The following is a 19,319-nucleotide window of genomic DNA, read 5'->3' as shown; positions in this document are numbered from 1 at the left end:
CCTAATTCCTGCAGCAGAGAGAGCCTAGCAGTCCTAATTCCTGCAGCAGAGAGAACCTGGGAGTCCTAATTCCTGCAGCAGAGGAAACCTAAGAGTCCTAATTCTTGCAGCAGGAATTGTTCAATCCTTTCTGTGAATGAGAAACTGAAGAGCTTCATGAGTCACGATTGACAGGGCAATCCCTTGGTGTTGTGGTTTGAGGCTTGGGAAGATTAGACTCAAATCCCATCACTTGATTTTTCTTCTGGTTGTTTAACTCCTACAAAGTTCTCTGCAAAGTCTCTTTCTCCCCACGCTGCTGTGGGAGACAAACCAGAGTTGCTGACAGCACTGGGTGTCAGCTCTTTGTGTGTTCATTCAGCCCCCAGCAGCCCGAGGTGTTGGCCCCAGTGCCTCGTGTGAAGTTGGCAGCCTGCTGAAGTGACACATGTCTGAAGAATGTTGTGTTAGCACAGAGATGTGGTGGGTTTGGTACAGGAGATCTGGAAAGCTAATAAAATGCTTGTCAAGTGGGGTTTTTTTTCCTGTTGTTGCCATTTTAAGGTGTAAAGGTGCGGAGCAGCTGGGCTGTGTCTGGTACCTCTCACCTTTCCTGCACTGTGGTGGTTCAGTTGTTTATAACCTTTGTCAAGCAACTTCTTTATACTCTTCCTTCCATCAAGTGAGTCAACTCTCCTGCTTAAAACTGAATATATTACCACTTAATGGCATTGTGTCATTAGTATGCAGGAGGGTAAGAGATTTTGGTAGATCCAGGTAACATAATTTGTGTACAATCAAAATAGTCCTCATGTTTCTACCAAGTATTGTTGCAGTAATTGAGCAGATTGTGTCCCTGACTAACTTGACAGTGCACATTCAATCATCTTAGCTTCTCATGTTCAAAATCCTTCAGCAGAGATCCAGTAATGCTGCTTCTGCTTGCAGCTCCATACAGGGCCCACAGAGAGGCTCTCTCAGGGACATTGCAGCTCTCTAGAAATAAATTCTTTGGGGAAAAACCCTTTCAAAACCCTGCAATGCAAGGTGGTTGCAGGATGACTGTGCTGGAGGCTGATGTGTCACAGTGGGCCATGTGCTGGCTTTTACACTTAATTGTTGCAAGCTTTGCTCATCTGCTTTTAAAATCCTGTGCCTCACAACGTTTGCTTGGGGGTTATGTGGAGTTTTAGACAGCATTTATTTATGTACTGCTTCACAACAGTCTTGACTTGCTGTGGTTTTTTCTTTTTTACACTTCCTATTTTGCTCTTTGTAGTTTCTGCCACTGCCTTCTACAAAGCACAACCTGTCATTCAGTTTATGTGTGAAGTTCTTGACATTCATAATATCGATGAACAACCAAGACCTCTGACTGATTCTCATCGGGTAAAATTCACCAAAGAGATAAAGGGTGAGTAGAAATGTGTCTGTTCTGTCCCAGCCAACACAATCAAGGCCTTGTTTGAACTGCAAGCCTCCTGGTTAGCATCAAAAGGGCCCTAAAGCTGCTAGGAGAACCACAGTGTGTGGCCCATTTGTAGTTCTAGTCCTGAATGAGGCAATGAGCTCTACAGAAGTGAAAGCTGAGAAATGAGGAATGTTCCCAGTGGCTTGAAGAGGGAAAGAGAAAGTGTGTTGCTTCTGGCCTGGATGGAGGGAAATTCTTTGCTGGATGGCTAACCTGTAATAGGCAAGGGGCACTGAGGCCACAGTAGCATTGTGCTGTAGCTCTTCTCTTTAAATGCTAAGGCAAAGAGGAAATGGATTTCAAAGCTACCATCACTGCTTCTTTGGAAGTGTGCTGTTGTAGTGACTTCTAATAGCCCAGTGCCTTATGGAGGAACAAGTGCCACTTGCTAACTTGCAGCTGAAAGCCAAATTCCATTCCAAAGGAGTTGCATAAGCTGCTGATTTGAGTAGTTTCACTCCATATATGCTACTTGGCTTTGCTTGTGCCCATATCCTTTCATTCCAGGGTGATCTGCAAGAGAGAGAAGCCTGGAAAGAGCTCAGCTCTGCAAAATTCTGCTCTTAAACACTCCTGCTAGTTGATGCAGGATTACACCATACTGAAAAAGTGGATAGTAAAAAAAGAAATCTCAGCTGTAGACATAAACTGATGTGTTCACAGAATAGTCATTGGTGGAAAAAAAACACCTTAAAGGAATTATTTTGTAGCAGTCCTGACATGCCTCCCTTTTACACCTACCTGTCTGTCTTCATTCTGGAAGACAGGTAACTGGAGAAGGAGAAGCTGTCTCTGCTTGCTTGTGGATTCCTCAGAGGCTCTGCTGCTGCAGTCAGATGATGCTGAAAGGTTACCTTTGCTGTCAATATTTATTTTTACTACTGTAGTATCTGGGGACTTCAGCCAAGATGTTGTGATCACAGAGAGTGAAGCAAAGCCTGCGTTCGAGAGTTGGCAGCCTGAGCAGCTCTGTGGGAGGGCAGCGCCTTCTGTAGTGTCACAGCAGATTAATGACAAAGCAGTGAATGGGTTCCAGATCTCTCTGTGATCACAACCCTTTGCTGCTTGACCACAGTGCTTCATGGGTTCCTTTTATTTCTTTTTTTTTTGTGTGTATTTTCTCTTAATGCTTGTCATGGTTTTTAAGCCCAGCTGGTAACTAAGCCCCAGGTGGCTGCTTGCTCACTCCTCCCTGCCCTGGTGGGATGGGGAGGAGAATTGGAAGAAAAAGGTAAACTCTTGAGATAAGAACAGTTTAATGGGACAGCACAAAGAGAGAAGAACTAACAATGAGAACACTAATAAAGGAATATATCTAATGTGAGTGATGCACAATGCAAATGTTCACCACCCAGAGCATGATGCTCAGCCCATTCCTCAGCTGTGATCCTGGCCAGCTCCCCCAGTGATGTCCTGTGGTCTAGAATATGGTGTGGAATATCCCCTTGGCTGCTCTGCCCCTTCCCAGCTTCTTGTGTAAATCAGCCCCAGCCCAGCACAAGATGACATCAGGCTGGGTTTTGGTGATAGCAGGATGGTTTTGGTGATACCATTTTCTAAGTTAAGGTTGCAATTAGTGTTGTCAGGAGTCAACTAAAGTCCAGTTGGAAGTTCTTTGGCATGTCTGTGTCCCTTGTAACTAAACACCATAACAGCTCTGTGGTGCTTCAGGGACCTGATATGATGTGGGGTATTCAGTCTGAGGTTCACAATGCACACGAGGCTCAATGTGTCAAGTCATCCAGCTGCTCTCTCAAGCCTGCACAAGCAGACTATAGGTTGTATTGTTTGGGCATTAAGGCTCTGTTTTCACCTCCTTTTTCTTACTGTTAGGGCTTTTTCTAGCCTCACAGGTGGTGTTGCTGTGCAGCACTGGTGTGATAAGCTCAGTGCTCCCAGCAGATGTTGTCTGTTCTCTGTAGAGCCCAGACAGTGCACACACAGTGCACAGAAATAGCCCCTGAAAGCCTCTGTGACCTGCTGTTGTTGCTGTCATTATCCTTGTGCTTGGAGATTGAGATCTTCAGCTGCTCAAAATCTAAAGTTAAACTTGGTCTGTGAAGTGAAAGAAAATTACAGGCTGAATGTGTGCACAAAACTAAGGGGGGAAGGAAATGAGCAAGAAGGCAGAAATCTGGGTTTGCCCAGATTTCCCATTATGTTGGAACTGCTGATTTTAAGAGGTATCAGCATTGAGAATGGGAAGAGAACATGGTGAAAACAGCTGTGTCTGAGGTTAGTCATGTGCCTGCTAAATGAAAGTGCCACAAGAAGTTCAGATGACATTGAGCATTAAATACGCTATGATAATGGAAGCAAAATGTTTGGAGGATATTAATTTCTGATCTTGTGCTGTTTGACCCTGGTGAGACCACACCTGCAATACTGGGTCCAGTTCTGAGCTCCCCAGTTCAAGAGAGACAGGGATCTGCTGGAGAGAGTCCAGTGGAGGCTATGAGGATGACTTGGGGGACTGGAACATCTCTGCTGTGAGGAAAGACAGAGAGACCTGAGGCTGTTTAGTCTTGAAAAGAGAAGGCTGAGGGGGGGGGATCTTACTGATGCCTATAAATATCTGAGGGGTGGGTGTCAAGGTGAAGGTGCCAGGCTCTTCATCTTCAGCGGTGCGCAGTAATAGGACAAGGAACAACAGGTTACAAGCTGGAGCCCAGGAAGTTCCACCTCAACATGAGAAGACACTTCTTTATTGTGAGGGTGCTGGAGCCCTGGAGCAGGCTGCCCAAAGAGATTGTGGAGTCTCATTCTGTGGAGAGATTCAAAACCCACTTGGATGCATTCCTGTGTGACCTGCCCTGGGTGACCCTGCTTTAGCAGGGAGGTTTGACTCGATCTCTAGAGGTCACTTCCAACCCTTAACCCTCTCTGATTCTGTGACACTGATCATCAAAGCTGTTGGATTAGAACATGCAGACCTTTGTGCAGTTGTGACATGAGAGGCCTTGGTGCTTTTGTGCAGGTCTCAAGGTGGAGGTGACTCACTGTGGCACGATGAGAAGGAAATACCGCGTGTGTAACGTCACCAGACGGCCTGCGAGCCATCAAACGTAAGCTGCTCTTTGCCAGTGTAAAATGTGTGACAGCTGAACACCAAAGATGGAATAGGACTTAATATTTTGTTAGTTTGGGGGGTGCTGATGCTTGGCAACTGAGCTTTCTGTCTGTTTTAGTAAAATCTGTGTCTTTTCAGCTTTCCTTTACAGTTAGAAAACGGGCAGACTGTGGAAAGAACAGTAGCACAGTATTTCAGAGAGAAATACAACCTCCAGCTGAAATACCCTCATCTTCCTTGCCTACAAGTGGGACAAGAGCAGAAACACACCTACTTGCCTTTAGAAGTAAGGAACCTGTTCTGTTACATCAGCTTGTTCTTGGTGGGCTGTGTCATTCTGCAGGCCATTACAGCAGGACACTTGGCAGTACCAGGTGTTACGTATTCTGCACCTTCATTCTTCTTCTATTTCACTAAAAACCTATCTACATTTGATGCCCTTCAAAGTTTAGAACTGTGAGAATGCATATGCAGGGGTGGGATGTTGTGTCTGTGTGGTTCTAAGTGTGGATTGACACTTCTGGGTTTCCCTTCAGGTCTGTAATATTGTAGCTGGCCAGCGCTGTATCAAGAAGCTAACAGACAATCAGACATCAACCATGATAAAGGCCACAGCAAGGTCTGCTCCAGATAGGCAAGAGGAGATAAGCAGACTGGTGAGTTCTTCAGTTTCAGTTGTGTGTCACTAAATGACACTGGGATCAATTACATTAATGCCTAAATGTCTTACACACCTCCATGACCACTAAACCGTGTCCCAAAGTGCCACATCTGCTCCTTTTTTGAGCACCTCCAGGGATGGTGACTCCACCACCTCCCTTGGCAGCCTGTTCCAACGCCTGACCACTCTCTCAGTAATTAGATACTTCTGTAACATGGAACAACTCTTCTTTTAGGTGAGAAGTGCAAACTATGATGCAGATCCATTTGTTCAAGAGTTCCAGTTCAAAGTGCGGGATGAGATGGCTCACGTGACGGGGCGCGTGCTGCCAGCCCCCATGCTGCAGTACGGAGGGCGGGTGAGGCTCTGGCTTTTTGCTTCTCTTTTGGAGGCTCATTTCCAGTGCATGCTGACCATTTCAGTCTCTTCACTTGCACTGTGCAGTGCAGGGACCAGTTTGAATGGTAAATTCTGCCTTGCTGCCCAAGCTCCCTCTCTCTGTGCCTTGCTGCCCAAGCTCCCACTCTCTGCCTTGCTGCCTAAGCTCCCTCTCTCTCTGCCTTGCTGCCAGAGCTCCCTCTCTTTCTGCCTTGCTGCCCAAGCTCCCACTCTCTGCCTTGCTGCCCGAGCTCCCTCCCTCTCTGCCTTGCTGCCTGAGCTCCCTCTCTCTGCCTTGCTGCCCGAGCTCCCTCCCTCTCTGCCTTGCTGCCCGAGCTCGCTCTTTTCTCTCTGCCTTGTTCACTCACTAGAGTTTCTGTTGCTTTTGTTTCCACAGAATCGAACGGTGGCAACCCCAAGCCATGGAGTGTGGGACATGAGAGGGAAGCAATTTCACACTGGGGTTGAGATCAAAATGTGGGCTATAGCTTGCTTTGCAACACAGAGACAATGCAGAGAAGAAATACTGAAGTAAGGCATGTCATGGTTCAGGCTTTGGACTGTTCTCTTAGTGAAGCCATCTTAGTGAAAAGATGAATACAGGACTCATAATGAACACTTTACCTGGGCTTAGTCATCTAAGATGTTAGGGAGAGAATCCAAGCTGCTTTCCATCCTTGCTGGAAGCTCCAGCCAAACACTGTACCTCGATACACTGTGGGGGTTTGGTCCTCTGATGTTGCTGCTCTCTATGTAGTTCCTTCTGATGGCTGGAATGAAATACCAGAGTTGTCTAAACTTTTCTTTTGCCCCATTCTGGCCTGTGGTGTTTCAAAGCTGTTACATAGCTCCACATAATGAATGTGATTTGAATGCTGCTTTACATTCTGTTTGGAATCATGTTCCTTTGAGTAATGACATCATCTGTCCCCTTATGCTTTGGTGGTTGGGTGCTATTGTACTGCCAAAATTCAAAGAGCTTCTCCTCTCCAGGGGTTTCACGGATCAGCTGCGCAAGATCTCCAAGGACGCCGGGATGCCCATCCAAGGCCAGCCCTGCTTCTGCAAATATGCCCAGGGGGCAGACAGTGTGGAACCCATGTTCAGACACCTCAAGAACACCTATTCAGGGCTTCAGCTCATCATTGTCATCCTGCCAGGGAAGACCCCAGTGTACGGTAAGGGAAACCCACTGTCTTTACCTGTTTGGTCAGGTATCCTGAGAAACTTGCTGCCTAGTGTGTTAGGACCTTATCACCTGGAGTACTGTGTCCAGTTCTGGAGTCCCTATTGCAAGAAAGATATGGACATGCTGGAACATGTCCAGAGAAGGGCCACGAGGATGATCAGAGTGCTGGAACTCCTCTGCTATGAGGACAGGCTGAGAGAGTTGGGGTTGTTCAGTTTGGAGAAGAGAAGGCACCAAGGAGACCTTATTGTGGCCTTCCAATATCTGAAGGGGGACTACAGGAAAGCTGGTGAGGGACTTCTTAGGGTGTCAGGTAGTGATAGGACTAGGGGGAATGGATCCATGCTAGAGGAGGGGAGAGTTAGATTAGACCTTAGGAAGAAGTTCTTCACCGTAAGGTTGGTGAGACACTGGAACAGGTTGCCCAGGGAGGTGGTGGAAGCCTCATCCCTGGAAGTTTTCAAGGCCAGGCTGGACGTGGCTCTGGGCAACTTGATCTAGTGGAAAGTGTCCCTGTCCATGGCAGGGGGGTTGGAACAGATGATCCTTGAGGTCCTTTCCAACCTGATGATTCTGTGATTATGTGAAATTCTTCAGGGCCATTCTTTAGACATTAGAAAACCAAAAGTTTTGTGTCTGAAGATAAAATTAATTTGAAGCAGGTCTGGGCATGGAGGTAGGCTGGAAGTTATTTTGCAGAGTAAACACATTGAAATGAATGTGAGTTAAACTAAGATCAAAATACTTGCAAGGATTTCAAGCAGCCTCAAGTTGCATCCTGATGTTTGCTTCTCAGCGGAGGTGAAGCGAGTGGGAGATACGCTTCTGGGGATGGCCACGCAGTGTGTTCAAGTCAAGAACGTCATTAAAACATCTCCACAGACCCTCTCAAATCTGTGCCTGAAGATTAATGTTAAGCTAGGAGGAATCAACAACATCCTTGTACCTCACCAACGGTAAGGCTCTTTGGGGAGACGGATTTGGGATTTGTTTTAACAGATGTGGTTAACTTTGCTTCTTGGCACCCAAAATTTGCACATGGCCAAGTAAGCAGATTTGGTCTGGAGATTAGGAAGGAATTCTTTACAGTGAGGGTGGTGAGACACTGGAACAGGTTGCCCAGGGAGGTTGTGGATGTCCCCTCCCAGGAGGTGTTCAGGGCCAGGTTGGATGAGGCCTTGAGCAACCTGGGCTATTGGAAGGTGTCCCTGCCCATGGCAAGGGGTTGGAACTGGATGATCTTTAAGATCCCTTCCAACCCAAACCATTCTGTGAATCTATGACTACTATGCTGGTTTTGAAGCTCCCACCCTGTAGCAAAGGTTGCATTGTTAGGATTTGGCCAGAGTTACCTGCTGAGAAGGTTTCTCTGGGCAGCTCAGCACAGAGAAGCAACCCCCCCCCCTTACATTGAGCAATGATCTTGCACTAACTCTTCATCTACAAGCATGACTTAGCACTTTTTTCTTTTTGAAGACCTTCTGTGTTCCAGCAGCCAGTGATCTTTTTGGGAGCTGATGTCACTCACCCTCCTGCTGGAGATGGAAAGAAGCCTTCCATTGCTGCTGTAAGTTTGATTCAATTAGTGTTGGTGTTTTTCATCTTGGGTAAATACTAGAAGAATAAATGCAACTCATGGACTGTGTCTACATCAAATATCTTTGCCAGCTCTTTGCATGCGTTTCTGATATTCTTAAAAATCATGTCTTGGAAAGGAAAACACAGCCTCATACTTCAGGCTATTGCCTTAGATTTTTTTGACTTACAGTCAAGGTAAAATAGCACTTTGTTAAATAATCAAGCTCTGCAGAAATATTCTGAGGGGAATAATGCAGCTTGGTGATCTTAGATGATAATATTCTTGCATTTTTTAAGGAGAAAAGTGTAATTAAAGGTTTGGTTTAGCAGGGATGTTTTTCATACCTCTCACCTTTTGCATTGGTACAGTCCAGGAGATCAAGGTGGTGGTTGGATGCTTGGTCAGTCCTTATTTTGTCCCCTTGGTATTGATTGAAGTGTTTAAAGTCACTAAGGCAAACTGCAGTGTTTCTCTGTGTAAAAAGTGAGAAAACTTCAAATTAAAAAAAATGTCTCTTTGGATTATGATACATGAGTGCTGTCCACAAAGAAGACTCCAAGGCAAATTCTGCAGCTGTGTTTCAGGGTGCTTGGAGGTGTTAAATCTGCACCTACTACAAGCCTGTGGTTAAAAACATTACTGTGGTGGTTGGTTTACTGTGAGTGTCTTCTACTTGAAAATCACTGCTCTTGCCATTTTTACTCTTTTATTTGTCTTGGTACAGCTTTGATCTTGAAGTCTTGACTCCTGTCATCTTCTCCTGAAGGTTGTAGGTAGTATGGATGCTCATCCAAGCCGGTACTGTGCCACGGTGAGAGTTCAGCGACCCCGGCAGGAGATCATCCAGGACCTTGCCTCCATGGTGAGAGAGCTGCTCATCCAGTTCTACAAGTCCACACGCTTCAAGCCCACACGTATCATCTTCTACAGGGATGGAGTCTCTGAAGGACAGTTTCGACAGGTTGGTTCATTTTGTGGCTTTCTTGAAGGACTCTCTAGCTTTGTTACTAACTCCAGTCCACCATTTATTGACACCAGGATATTACGAAATACTGACCAGACAATAGGGAATGGATTGAAGCTGCAAGAGGGGAGATTGAGACTGGGTATTAGGAAGAAATTGTTTACAGTGAGGGTGGTGAGACACTGGAACAGGTTGCCCAGGGAGGTGTGGATGCCCACTCCTTGGAGGTGTTCAAGGCCAGGCTGGATGAGGCCTTTAGCAACCTGTGCTAGTGGGAGGTGTCCCTGCCCATGGTAGGGGCATTAGAACTGGGTGATCTTTAAGGTCCCTTCCAACCTAAACCATTCTATAAATCTGAAAATAATTGAGACTTAAGGAGACAATTTCTTAAGGACATTGGGTAAGAGAAGTTGTAATTTCTTTTCTGTCTGGGAAGGAGAGGTCTTGGAATTTAGAATCATAGAATTGTTTTGATTGGAAAAGACTTTTAAGATTATTGAGGTCTTAAAGGTCAACTGGAGAAACCCTGCCCCTAAGAACTTCCTAAGTTGCACTTAATAGTGTTAACTGCATGGCATTTCCTTGGTGTTGTGTGTAGAAGGCAATGGAAGGAAAACCCAACCTGTTCTGCTCTTTACCCTTGCAGGTTTTGTATTATGAGCTGCTGGCCATTCGAGAAGCCTGCATCAGCCTGGAGAAGGATTATCAGCCAGGAATCACCTACATAGTGGTGCAGAAAAGGCATCACACACGATTGTTCTGTGCTGACAGAACAGAAAGGGTAATGAGCACCTTATGGGAAAATGCTTCTCAGTAAATGTGATTGTCTTTGCCTTCAGGCAAGGTGGTGAATTAATGAGCACAATGTTCTGTGTTGGGATGGTGGGGAGCCATAGAGTGTCACTGTCAAACTTGGAACATCTGGAACACCTCTGCTATGAGGATAAGCTGAGGGAGCTGGGGTTGTCCAGCCTACAGAAGAGTAGACTTCAGGGGGACCTTAGAGCTGCCTTCCAATACCTGAAGGGATCCTACAGGAAGGCTGCAGAGGGACTTTTTCATAAGGGTGTCTAGAGATAGGACAAGGAGGAATGGTTTGAAGCTGAGGCAGAGCAGGGTTAGACTGGAGCTTAGGAAGAAGCTCTTCAGTAAGAGGGTGGTGAGACTCTGGAATAGGCTGCCCAGGGAGGTTGTGGCTGCCTCCTCCCTGGGGGTGTTCAAGGCCAGGCTGGGTCAAGCCTTGAGCAGATGAGTCTAGTTCAGAACTGTCCCTGCCATGGTAGGGAGGTTGGAGGAGATGTTCTCTGAGGTCCCTTCCAGCCTGAGCTATTCTGTGAACATCCTTGGCTTCTGCACTGACAAAAGCTCTGAGGCAGTTCATTCGCTGACACCTGGCATGTCTTGAACAGAACTTGTAATTACAGCTGAGGTCTGTAAAGATTTGTTAGCTGCACTTTTTAACAAGGCTTTTTCTCTAGGTTGGACGAAGCGGCAATATTCCGGCTGGCACAACTGTAGACACAGATATCACACATCCATATGAGTTTGATTTTTACCTCTGTAGCCATGCTGGAATACAGGTATGGCAGTTTCTGTGTAAGTAACTGTGGATTTAGGACATGTTGGCTTTCTCCCTTATCTGCCACTTGTGTCTGCGAACAGTTATTTAGTAGAGAAACGTCAGGTAGCTCAGTTTTATCCCAGATATCACATTATGGCTTAAGAGGTGCTCTCTGCTACCCCTTTAAGACTTTAATGGGTGGTGAGTGATACTTCTTAAAATTGATTTTAAACAGGTCACCTTATTTTGTACCTTTGGTATTTCTGAAAAGACGACTTGCTATTTTAATGATTTGGAACCACAATGAAATTTAACATCGAATCAAGTTCTCCAATGTAAACTATTTGGAGGACTGAAGGCAATGTTTATTTGCTGACTAAATGCAGACTGGTGAATTACAGGCTGTGGAAATTAAATCCAGCAGTGTGCTGGTATTGCCAGCAGCACCGTGGAGTCAACTTAATGACAAAAATTGTACCAGAACATTGCTTAAAAATGGAGACAAAAATTGACTCTTATGTTTTTACCCTGTGAGTCTGACCACATTGTCATAGGGTTTGGTTAGATTGGGTGGGGATTTCCAATTTGGTTTTATTCAGGAGTTGAAACTCCTGCTGCTTTTCTCCCCTTACTTGTCTGTTTCTATGCTGGGTCTGGGAAAACTGGGGTTTGACCACTTGGAAGTAAAAAATAGTCTCAATCCAAACTGAAGCAGAATTCCCAGATGTAGTTGCAGCTCATTGCATTTCATATAGCAAGCCACAAAAGTCTCAACTTAATTGATACTTTTTAAATAGATATATTTTTAAAAGGAGAGACTTCTTGCCAGGCTAAAACACAGCTATTGACCTAATTCAGTTACACTGCAAGATTTAACTCTTTGTAGGGGAAATGAGGAGGGAAAAGGAGTGTTCGCTCCAAAACAGTGTCTTACAAAGTGCAAGTCAAATCATTTAAGAGAGAGCTAAGAGTTCCTCAGAACTGTACTGGATATTCAGAGCTTCTTCATAATCTGTAAGGAAACGTTTGAGGACTGATGGTGAAAGTGTGTGTCTAGGGGAAACCTTCACACCTTGACATGTACAAATCAGACTCAGCATAATGCTGAAGAGCAAGGCAGCTCCTGAAGCTGTAGGACATTGTGGAGCTCAGGAAGTGTTTGGGCTTGAGTAGGATTTTGGAAATGCTGGAGCTGTTTCTAGTCTTCATATTCTAAGTTAAGTTGCTAAGGGGTTGGAATGAGTTAAAAGCAGCAGTTATTTCTCTGGGAAATGTGTCTTGATGAGGAACAGTTTTAATTGAAGGTAGTTAAGAGGTGTTGTAATGGTGGTTTAGTCATGTTGGAAGCACATTTTGATCATTGAGAGGTATCTAGAAGGCACGAGGGGTTTTTTTCCAGGCAAGAATAATTACAGTAATATAATCATGTAAAGCATGTTAAGGCTTCTTATTAATCATTAAACACATTTAGGGCTGCCATAAAAACTGCCTTTTCTTTGGCTGCTGTTACATAGAAGTTCAGACAAGACAGTCTGGCCCTTTCTGAGCTTAAAAACTGATGATTGTTTGGCAAAGCCAGATAAGTGAATCGCTGTTCCCTTCTTCTCAGGGTACGAGCCGTCCCTCACACTATCATGTTTTGTGGGATGATAACTGTTTTACTGCAGATGAACTTCAGCTGCTGACTTACCAGCTCTGCCACACATATGTGCGCTGCACACGGTCGGTTTCTATCCCCGCACCAGCCTATTATGCTCACTTGGTAGCATTCAGAGCACGATACCATCTTGTGGACAAAGAACACGACAGGTAAGTAACAATGGAAGCCTCAGGTGTGTTGTCCCCATTGGTCTTTGCTCCATTGTCAGGTATAAAACCATCTGACTGGAGATAATTACTGCTCGTTTTGCAGTTAATTTGTGTTCCCTCCGGGACTAGTCTTAATATAATGGTTCCTGACAGCTGCTGCTCAGCAGCAGGCAGGGGTGGGTTGGGGGATTCAACTGAATAACACTCAAATTAAGAGAGTTTTAATTGCACCCAGGGAGGTTTAGGTTGGATATTAGGAAAAATTTCTTCCACGAAAGAGTGGTCAGGTATTGGAGCAGGCTGCCATCCCTGGAGGTGTTCAAGAAGCCTGTGGCTGTGGCACTTCAGGACATGGTTTAGTGGCCATGGGTTGATGGTTGGACTTGATGATCTTAGAGGTTTTTTTCCCAACCAAAACAATTACATGATTCTTTGCATTTACTTCAATGTTCTGCTAATCCTTTGACGTGTTCTGAGGGAGGAAAGCCACGCATTTAGGGTTTTTTTTTTCTCCTTTAGAATTATAGGAATCATGAATGAAGCAAAGGTTAAGTGCCTGCCACTTACCTAAATCTTCTTTCTACATCAGAAGTACTTTATAACCGTCAAGCCATTAATATATTTGTAACAGGCTTATTTATAGATGAACAAACTGAATAGTTGAGGTGAGGGGATTTGTCAGAAGCCTTGAGTTTGCTGATGAGCAGACAAGTAGATTTTTTTTTTTCAGGATAACCACTCTATTAGTGTTGCCATGGTGCTCTCCTAAGGATTGAAGAGACGTCAGAGTGGCTTTTTGATGAACATGGACCTGCTGGAGTGGGTCCAGAGGAGGGCCACAAAGATGATCCAGAGGGCTGAAGTACCTCTTGTGTGAGGATAGGCTGGGAGAGTGAGGACACCTGAAAGAGTTAGGACAGGCTGAGAGAGTTGGGGTTGTTCCCCCTGGGGAAGAGAAGGCTCTGGGGAGAACTTATAGCTGCATTTCCATATCTAAAGGAGACATACAGGAAGACAGGGGAGGGACTGTTTAGAAAGGCTTGTGGTGACAGGACATGGGGCAGTGGTGGAAGCTGGAGCAGGGTTGGACAATAGGACGAAGTTCTTCACTGTGAGGGTGGTAAAATACTGAAATAGGTTGTCCAGGGATGTGGTCGAGGCTCTGTCCCTGAAGACATTCAAAATCAGACTCGGTGTAGCCTTGGGATGCTTGCTGTAGTTGGAGACGTCCCTGTTGACTGCAGGGGGAATTGGACAAGATGCCCTTTGAGGTTGCCTTCCAACCTGTGATTTACAGCCCTGCTTTACCCCTGTCTCTCTGGCAGTGCTGAAGGAAGCCATGTTTCAGGACAGAGCAACGGCAGAGACCCGCAGGCCCTGGCGAAGGCCGTACAGATTCACCAAGACACCTTACGCACGATGTACTTCGCTTAAAGTCACTAAGATGGGAGCATCACTCAGCGAGAGGAGGAAGAACTGAACAATTTAAGCCACATACAATGTATGTTTTTTCCAGTGGGGTTGGTTTATGGGGTGTGCCTCCGAAAAGCTGACACTGGGGCAGGGGTTGAGAGGCTTAACCCTTAAATTGACACGAGGAAGATTGTTTACTTCATCGAGGAACACGGCACTATTATGCAATATGAAACCAGCCAACTGCTTTCTTTTTTTTTTTTTTTGGCACAGAAGCACCGCCATCATCATTGGTTTCTTTTATTTTGGTTTTTTTTTTTTGTTGTTGTTCTTGTTGTTTTTCTCCTAGTTTAAAAACCCTTTTTACGCCTTTACCTCAAGTTGCTCGGCAGCACAACTCTCTTTGCAAGAAAAAGAAATAATAGTAAAGTAAAAAAAAAAAAAAATTAAGAAAAAGAAAAGACAAATCTCCTTTCCTAGGAACAATCACAGAGATTGTTTTGGGGGACAAGTGTGCAAAAAATAAGCAGTTTTGATTTTTACCCCACTGCGGGGAGGAATTTTTTTTCTCTCTCAGTATTGCCATCAAGCATTCAAACGTGAACATATCCCAGCATGTTTGAATGCCCAGCGCTAGCCAGAGAAAAGCTGAAGGAGAGGAAGACGTTTTGCACACTAATCCAAAAATTTGAACAGAATTGAGCCAACTGCTGCCTTTGTGTCTTTTCCTCACAGCTTTGGAGTTCTCAGCTCCAATAGTTCCCTTTCACAAAGCAAAGAAGCCAGTGGTATCCTGGGCCAGGCAGTAGTGACCCCTCCACCCCCAGGTTGAATTTACTAAAGCTGCTGTCTTACCTAGTCCAAAAGTTTCAATTCTTTTCTATCTGGCAAATGAAATACCTTGAAGCTTCACGTGTCATCAGCTGTCCCATGTTTGATGGGATTTCACTTAGTAAATACCAGAACTGAAACTTTAGAGCTAAGGCCTTTTTTTTTCTTTTTTTTTTTTTTTGTGTAAAGAAAAAAAAAAAGCAAAATGCTACTTTACTTGCTGCCTCTCACACCTTAATGTGATTTCACATGGATGTGTTTTGGGGTTTGTTTTTTTTTTTTATGTTTTAGCTTCCTTTTTGTTTTCTTTTATATTTATTAGAGTAATAATAATGCTTTAATTTAATTATTACAGAACATATGGTCAACATCAACTTTTTATTTTGTAGAAGTGTAACCATGTTTTTATTTTATACAAACTGACAACTTGTTTTTGCTATCTTTTAGTGCAATAAGCGTTCTAAAGGTAAAAAAAAAGAAAAAAAACAAACAAAAAAACCTGTGTCCATTGAGGCTGTACTGAAGCAGTGTTTGTACCACTAACTGTGGGAGAATGGACACCTCCATGATTTTAAAAGGACAGAGTTAAAAAGCCTTAATTTTGAAAGGAAAGTTTTCTAGTCAGAAGGAATCTTGGATTTTTTTTCCTTTTTTAAATCAAAAGAAGAATAGCAAGAAGTTCTTCTAGAGTTCTGCGAGCTTTACTTTGGCACTCCAGCATTTTGATTTAACAAAGGAATTGGCTTTGAAATGCAGAGGATGTTTGAATGAAATGGAAAGGGTTGGGGTTGTTTTTTTTTAATTAAGATCCTAAGTTTTTACATGCTTAGTTAAACCTATTTGACGTCTGGGATTACTAAGAGTTTTTAGGCTTTTTTCCTCTTTGATAATGACTTTCCTTTTAAAATTAAGTTATTGGTAACTTCATTTCACTTTGCAAATAAAGAGGGCTGGGATAGTTCTAACGTGTTAAATCACTGAAATGTGAAACAGATCAATGGGACTCTCTTTCATTCCACTTTAAAGGTAAAACCAATATTTAAGATGTCAGAGACGAGCATTTATTCAATGAGGGGGACTGGGGAGTTTTGCACTTTGTAAACTCGTGAACTGCATTTTTTGACTGTTTTTATTTGCACTGGTTCATAGGATATATACAGATAGTTTGTATGGGCATTGCTGTTATCCCAGCCCTCCTGACCTCCACCTGCTCTCCACATGAAAACCAGCGGGTCGGCATCAGTAGCTTAGCTGCTCTCTCCTGAAAACCCCTGTTTGCCAAGATACTGTATTTTGAGCCTAAAATCTGAGCCCATTTTGCTTCAACAGGCATGAATCTTTCCCCCCCCACCCCCCTTTTTTTTTCTGCCAGAAGACAAAGTACTGTATTTTGTGCATTTCTTTGTTGTACTGAGATGTCCATAGTGCTGTTGACAAGATCCCACAGAGCTTTACTAACCACTGCCTGTACAGACAAATCTTATCTCCCAGGATTGAGGAAGATAACATAAATACTAACTTTGCAAATCACAGCTTCACTGGAAATAGTGGTGACAGTAGCCAGCTGGCTGCTGGCTCAGGGGGTCCCTAAGAGGAGGAGGTGGAAGGGTGATGAGGACAGCTCAGCAGTCCCCACCATGTCTGATATGGGGGTCTCCAGGGAGTCATGAGCCTGTGCTGGCTGCTCTCACACACCCAGGATGGACCCAGCCACGCTCTTCAGCTGCTTCGTCCACTTGCCCTTCACAGAAACCTGCTGCAGGGAGGTTGGGGAATGAAGGAATCCCAGCAAGGTGATTCCCAAATAGGTCTCTCAGATGTTCTCCTTGGTTTGTGACCTGCCAGTTTTCTCTTAGAAGCTCTCTAGCTGGTAGATCTGTTTATAAAAGAAACTGGAGCAGTGTAGATTTAGGTTGGACATTAGCAGGAAGCTCTTTATTATGAGGGTGGTTAAAATACTGGAACAGGTTGCCCTGGGACATGGTCAAAGCCCTGTCCCTGGAAACATTCAAGATCAGGGTTAGGCCTTTTTACAGAAAACTGTTTTCAACTAGAGACTTTGTTTTTTTAGGATTAAAACCAACCAAACCCAACAACCCAATTCTTTTACAAAAACTCCTAGTAGATTTCTGGCGTTTAGCTGAAAAATTCCTTTTTTTTTCTTTTAAACCTCCTTTAACACTCCCTTCCCACGCTACGCTTCTCACCCTGCCCACGCTCAGCGACTGCTTCGAGAAGCTTCGCACCCAAAAAATAAACAAACAAATGAATAAATAAATGAAAGAAACTTCCTTGGGAAAAGTGAATTCCTTGTCAAGCTGCCTTTTTCTTTTTTTTTTTTTTAAAGAAACAAACCTGGTTTTCATGTGAAGAGTATTTGGATGTTTTAATCTCTCCTCTTGGTTGTTTTGCAAATTCTCTACGTCAAGTGCCGATTACTTCTTTGTATTTCGAGTTGTGAGGGCCACACGGTGATGATGCTGTAGCTGCTATATTTATTTAAAAGGAGATGGACAATTACTGCACTAAGGAATGAGGATATAAGCAAGGAATCAAGGTTAGTTAGATATCTAGTTTTCTTTTTTTTTTCCTTTTCTTTTTTCTTTTTCTTTTTTTTTCCCTCCTTCAAAAGAGAATTAATGGTGTGAAATATCAAGTCGTTAACAAAGGGTGCTGTCATTTTAATGGAGATTAAATAGCCAGATATTCTTCCTTTTGTTTAAAAACATATATTTTGATGTTTGCAGGTTTTTTGCGGGGGGAGGGGTTGGGATTAAGTGGTACCTCATCCGTGGTGGCAGTTTCCAGTCTATTTTCAGAGTATATGGATTTCTTTTATTTTTGTACCTGCTCTCCTTTAAAAAAAAAAAAGAAAAAAAGAGAAAAAAAAAAGAGAGAAAAAGTTAATAATAATAATAATAATCTCTCAAATTTTATGTGCTGTTTGGGGAAATCTTGGCATACCAGATCCCTCCCCCCACCTTTCTGTTGGGAGCTGGCTGTGTATAGTCCAAAGAGGGACGTGGGCAAAGGCTGGCACTCCTGCTGCCTGCGCAGATCTGCTGGCCTCTTGTTTTATGCCTGCCTAGGAAAACAGTTCCTGTCTCCCAAGCCGCTGTACCAGTTGACTTCATCAAGACCTCGCTTGTAATTAACAAGTGCCACTAATTGCTCCTGTGGTGGGAGCACACACACAGGGCTGGGCAAGGAGCAGCTGTCCAGTAGCAGCCGCAGAGACCTGCAGCTGCAGCCCTGCTTCGGTGCCAGCAGCCGGAGCTGCTCCCGGGGCTGCTCCCAGCCCCAGCCGAAAGCCTTCTTGAAACCTGGCAACTCCTAGATCCAGGTTTGGAGAGAAGTTAGAACCTTTTGTAGTTGAGGCATTGCAACATCTGCTGCCAGAGTGACTGACTGCACTGTAAGTAGCAGATTTTTCTTTGTAGGGCACTTCAGCCGTGGGCATTTTACTCAGGATCGCTGTGTTACTGGTCAGTGTGGGATCTGGTTAAATGCAGCCAACAGTTATTTTTATAGGCTTCAGTCTGGCATCCTTTCGGAAGCTCAGCCACAGAAATGGTTTTCAGGAGTAAAATGGGTTTCTGGAAGTTGTCAACCAAATGATTTCAAGATGCTTTTGCTCCTAAACTGTCCCTTCTTCATGTATAAAGTTTTGTCCTTAAAGTGATCAACGTAAGACACCAGATAGTCATCTTCTATACAAATTCCAGCTGCAAATACTGGTTTTCTACTAGTCCTGAAGTCCACTCTGATGAAATTCCAAGCTCAGCCTAGACGTAAAAAAAGCTTGAGGCCTTTTGTTTGTTTTTGTTAACACTTCATATTTTGTCCTCTTTTTGGTATTTTCCATGTTTTGTGAACTGAGGGTTTAGAACCTTGCTCGGAGCACTTTTTGTAACCAAGGAATCAAAAGCTCAGATTGTATTGAAGCTATAAATCCAGTTTTTAGAGGTTGCTATTTCTAAGTGGCCTTCATAGTCTCTGGTCACATCAGGCAAATTCTCTGTCCCTTCAGTCCTGGGGAATTTTGGTGGCTGCTACGGGCAGGTTGGTTGGATCTAGGGAAGAAACCCATGAGGATGTCAAAGGGAATGATTCCTGTCCATATGTTCTACCCAAAGATGGCACTTTAGGTTGATGCTGGGTGTCAGGATATGGTTTTTGTTTCAGCACGTGTTATGTAGAACTTCACTTAGCCAGTTCCCTCATGCTTTTGTAAAACCTGAGCAGGCAGTGGTTAGAGTTGAGCTAACAGAGGGCTTCCTGCTAGTAGAAGATTTTTTACTTGCAGTAGCTGAGGTTTGAATGCAATGGGTACAGGATCCTGTATTTTACCTCCCTAGCAGAGTCTCAAGAATCCTGATCTCTATGACACTAAACCAAAAACCAGATAGTCCCT

General features: G+C 44.1%; 1 protein-coding gene across 1 annotated transcript in view; it reads left to right on the top strand.

Annotated features, from left to right (window-relative positions):
- Nucleotides 1–14,095, top strand: part of LOC128977771 (protein argonaute-3) — a 29,818-nt gene extending 15,723 nt beyond the window's left edge. The window contains exons 6-19 of the mRNA XM_054395447.1: nucleotides 1,259–1,393; nucleotides 4,428–4,515; nucleotides 4,659–4,806; nucleotides 5,057–5,176; nucleotides 5,417–5,539; nucleotides 5,957–6,090; nucleotides 6,553–6,737; nucleotides 7,545–7,704; nucleotides 8,225–8,315; nucleotides 9,094–9,288; nucleotides 9,938–10,072; nucleotides 10,770–10,871; nucleotides 12,462–12,661; nucleotides 13,987–14,095. Coding sequence (XP_054251422.1) covers nucleotides 1,259–1,393; nucleotides 4,428–4,515; nucleotides 4,659–4,806; nucleotides 5,057–5,176; nucleotides 5,417–5,539; nucleotides 5,957–6,090; nucleotides 6,553–6,737; nucleotides 7,545–7,704; nucleotides 8,225–8,315; nucleotides 9,094–9,288; nucleotides 9,938–10,072; nucleotides 10,770–10,871; nucleotides 12,462–12,661; nucleotides 13,987–14,095 — 1,925 coding nt within the window. The remainder of the gene's footprint in view (nucleotides 1–1,258; nucleotides 1,394–4,427; nucleotides 4,516–4,658; nucleotides 4,807–5,056; nucleotides 5,177–5,416; nucleotides 5,540–5,956; nucleotides 6,091–6,552; nucleotides 6,738–7,544; nucleotides 7,705–8,224; nucleotides 8,316–9,093; nucleotides 9,289–9,937; nucleotides 10,073–10,769; nucleotides 10,872–12,461; nucleotides 12,662–13,986) is intronic.
- The last annotated feature ends 5,224 nt before the right edge of the window (nucleotides 14,096–19,319 follow it).

The sequence above is a fragment of the Indicator indicator genome, chromosome 33 (genome assembly GCF_027791375.1).
Source record: "Indicator indicator isolate 239-I01 chromosome 33, UM_Iind_1.1, whole genome shotgun sequence".
In the NCBI taxonomy this organism is placed as follows: Eukaryota; Metazoa; Chordata; class Aves; order Piciformes; family Indicatoridae; genus Indicator; species Indicator indicator.
The sequence above is the reverse complement of the archived record's forward strand: the minus strand, read 5'-3'. Positions and strand labels throughout refer to the sequence as shown.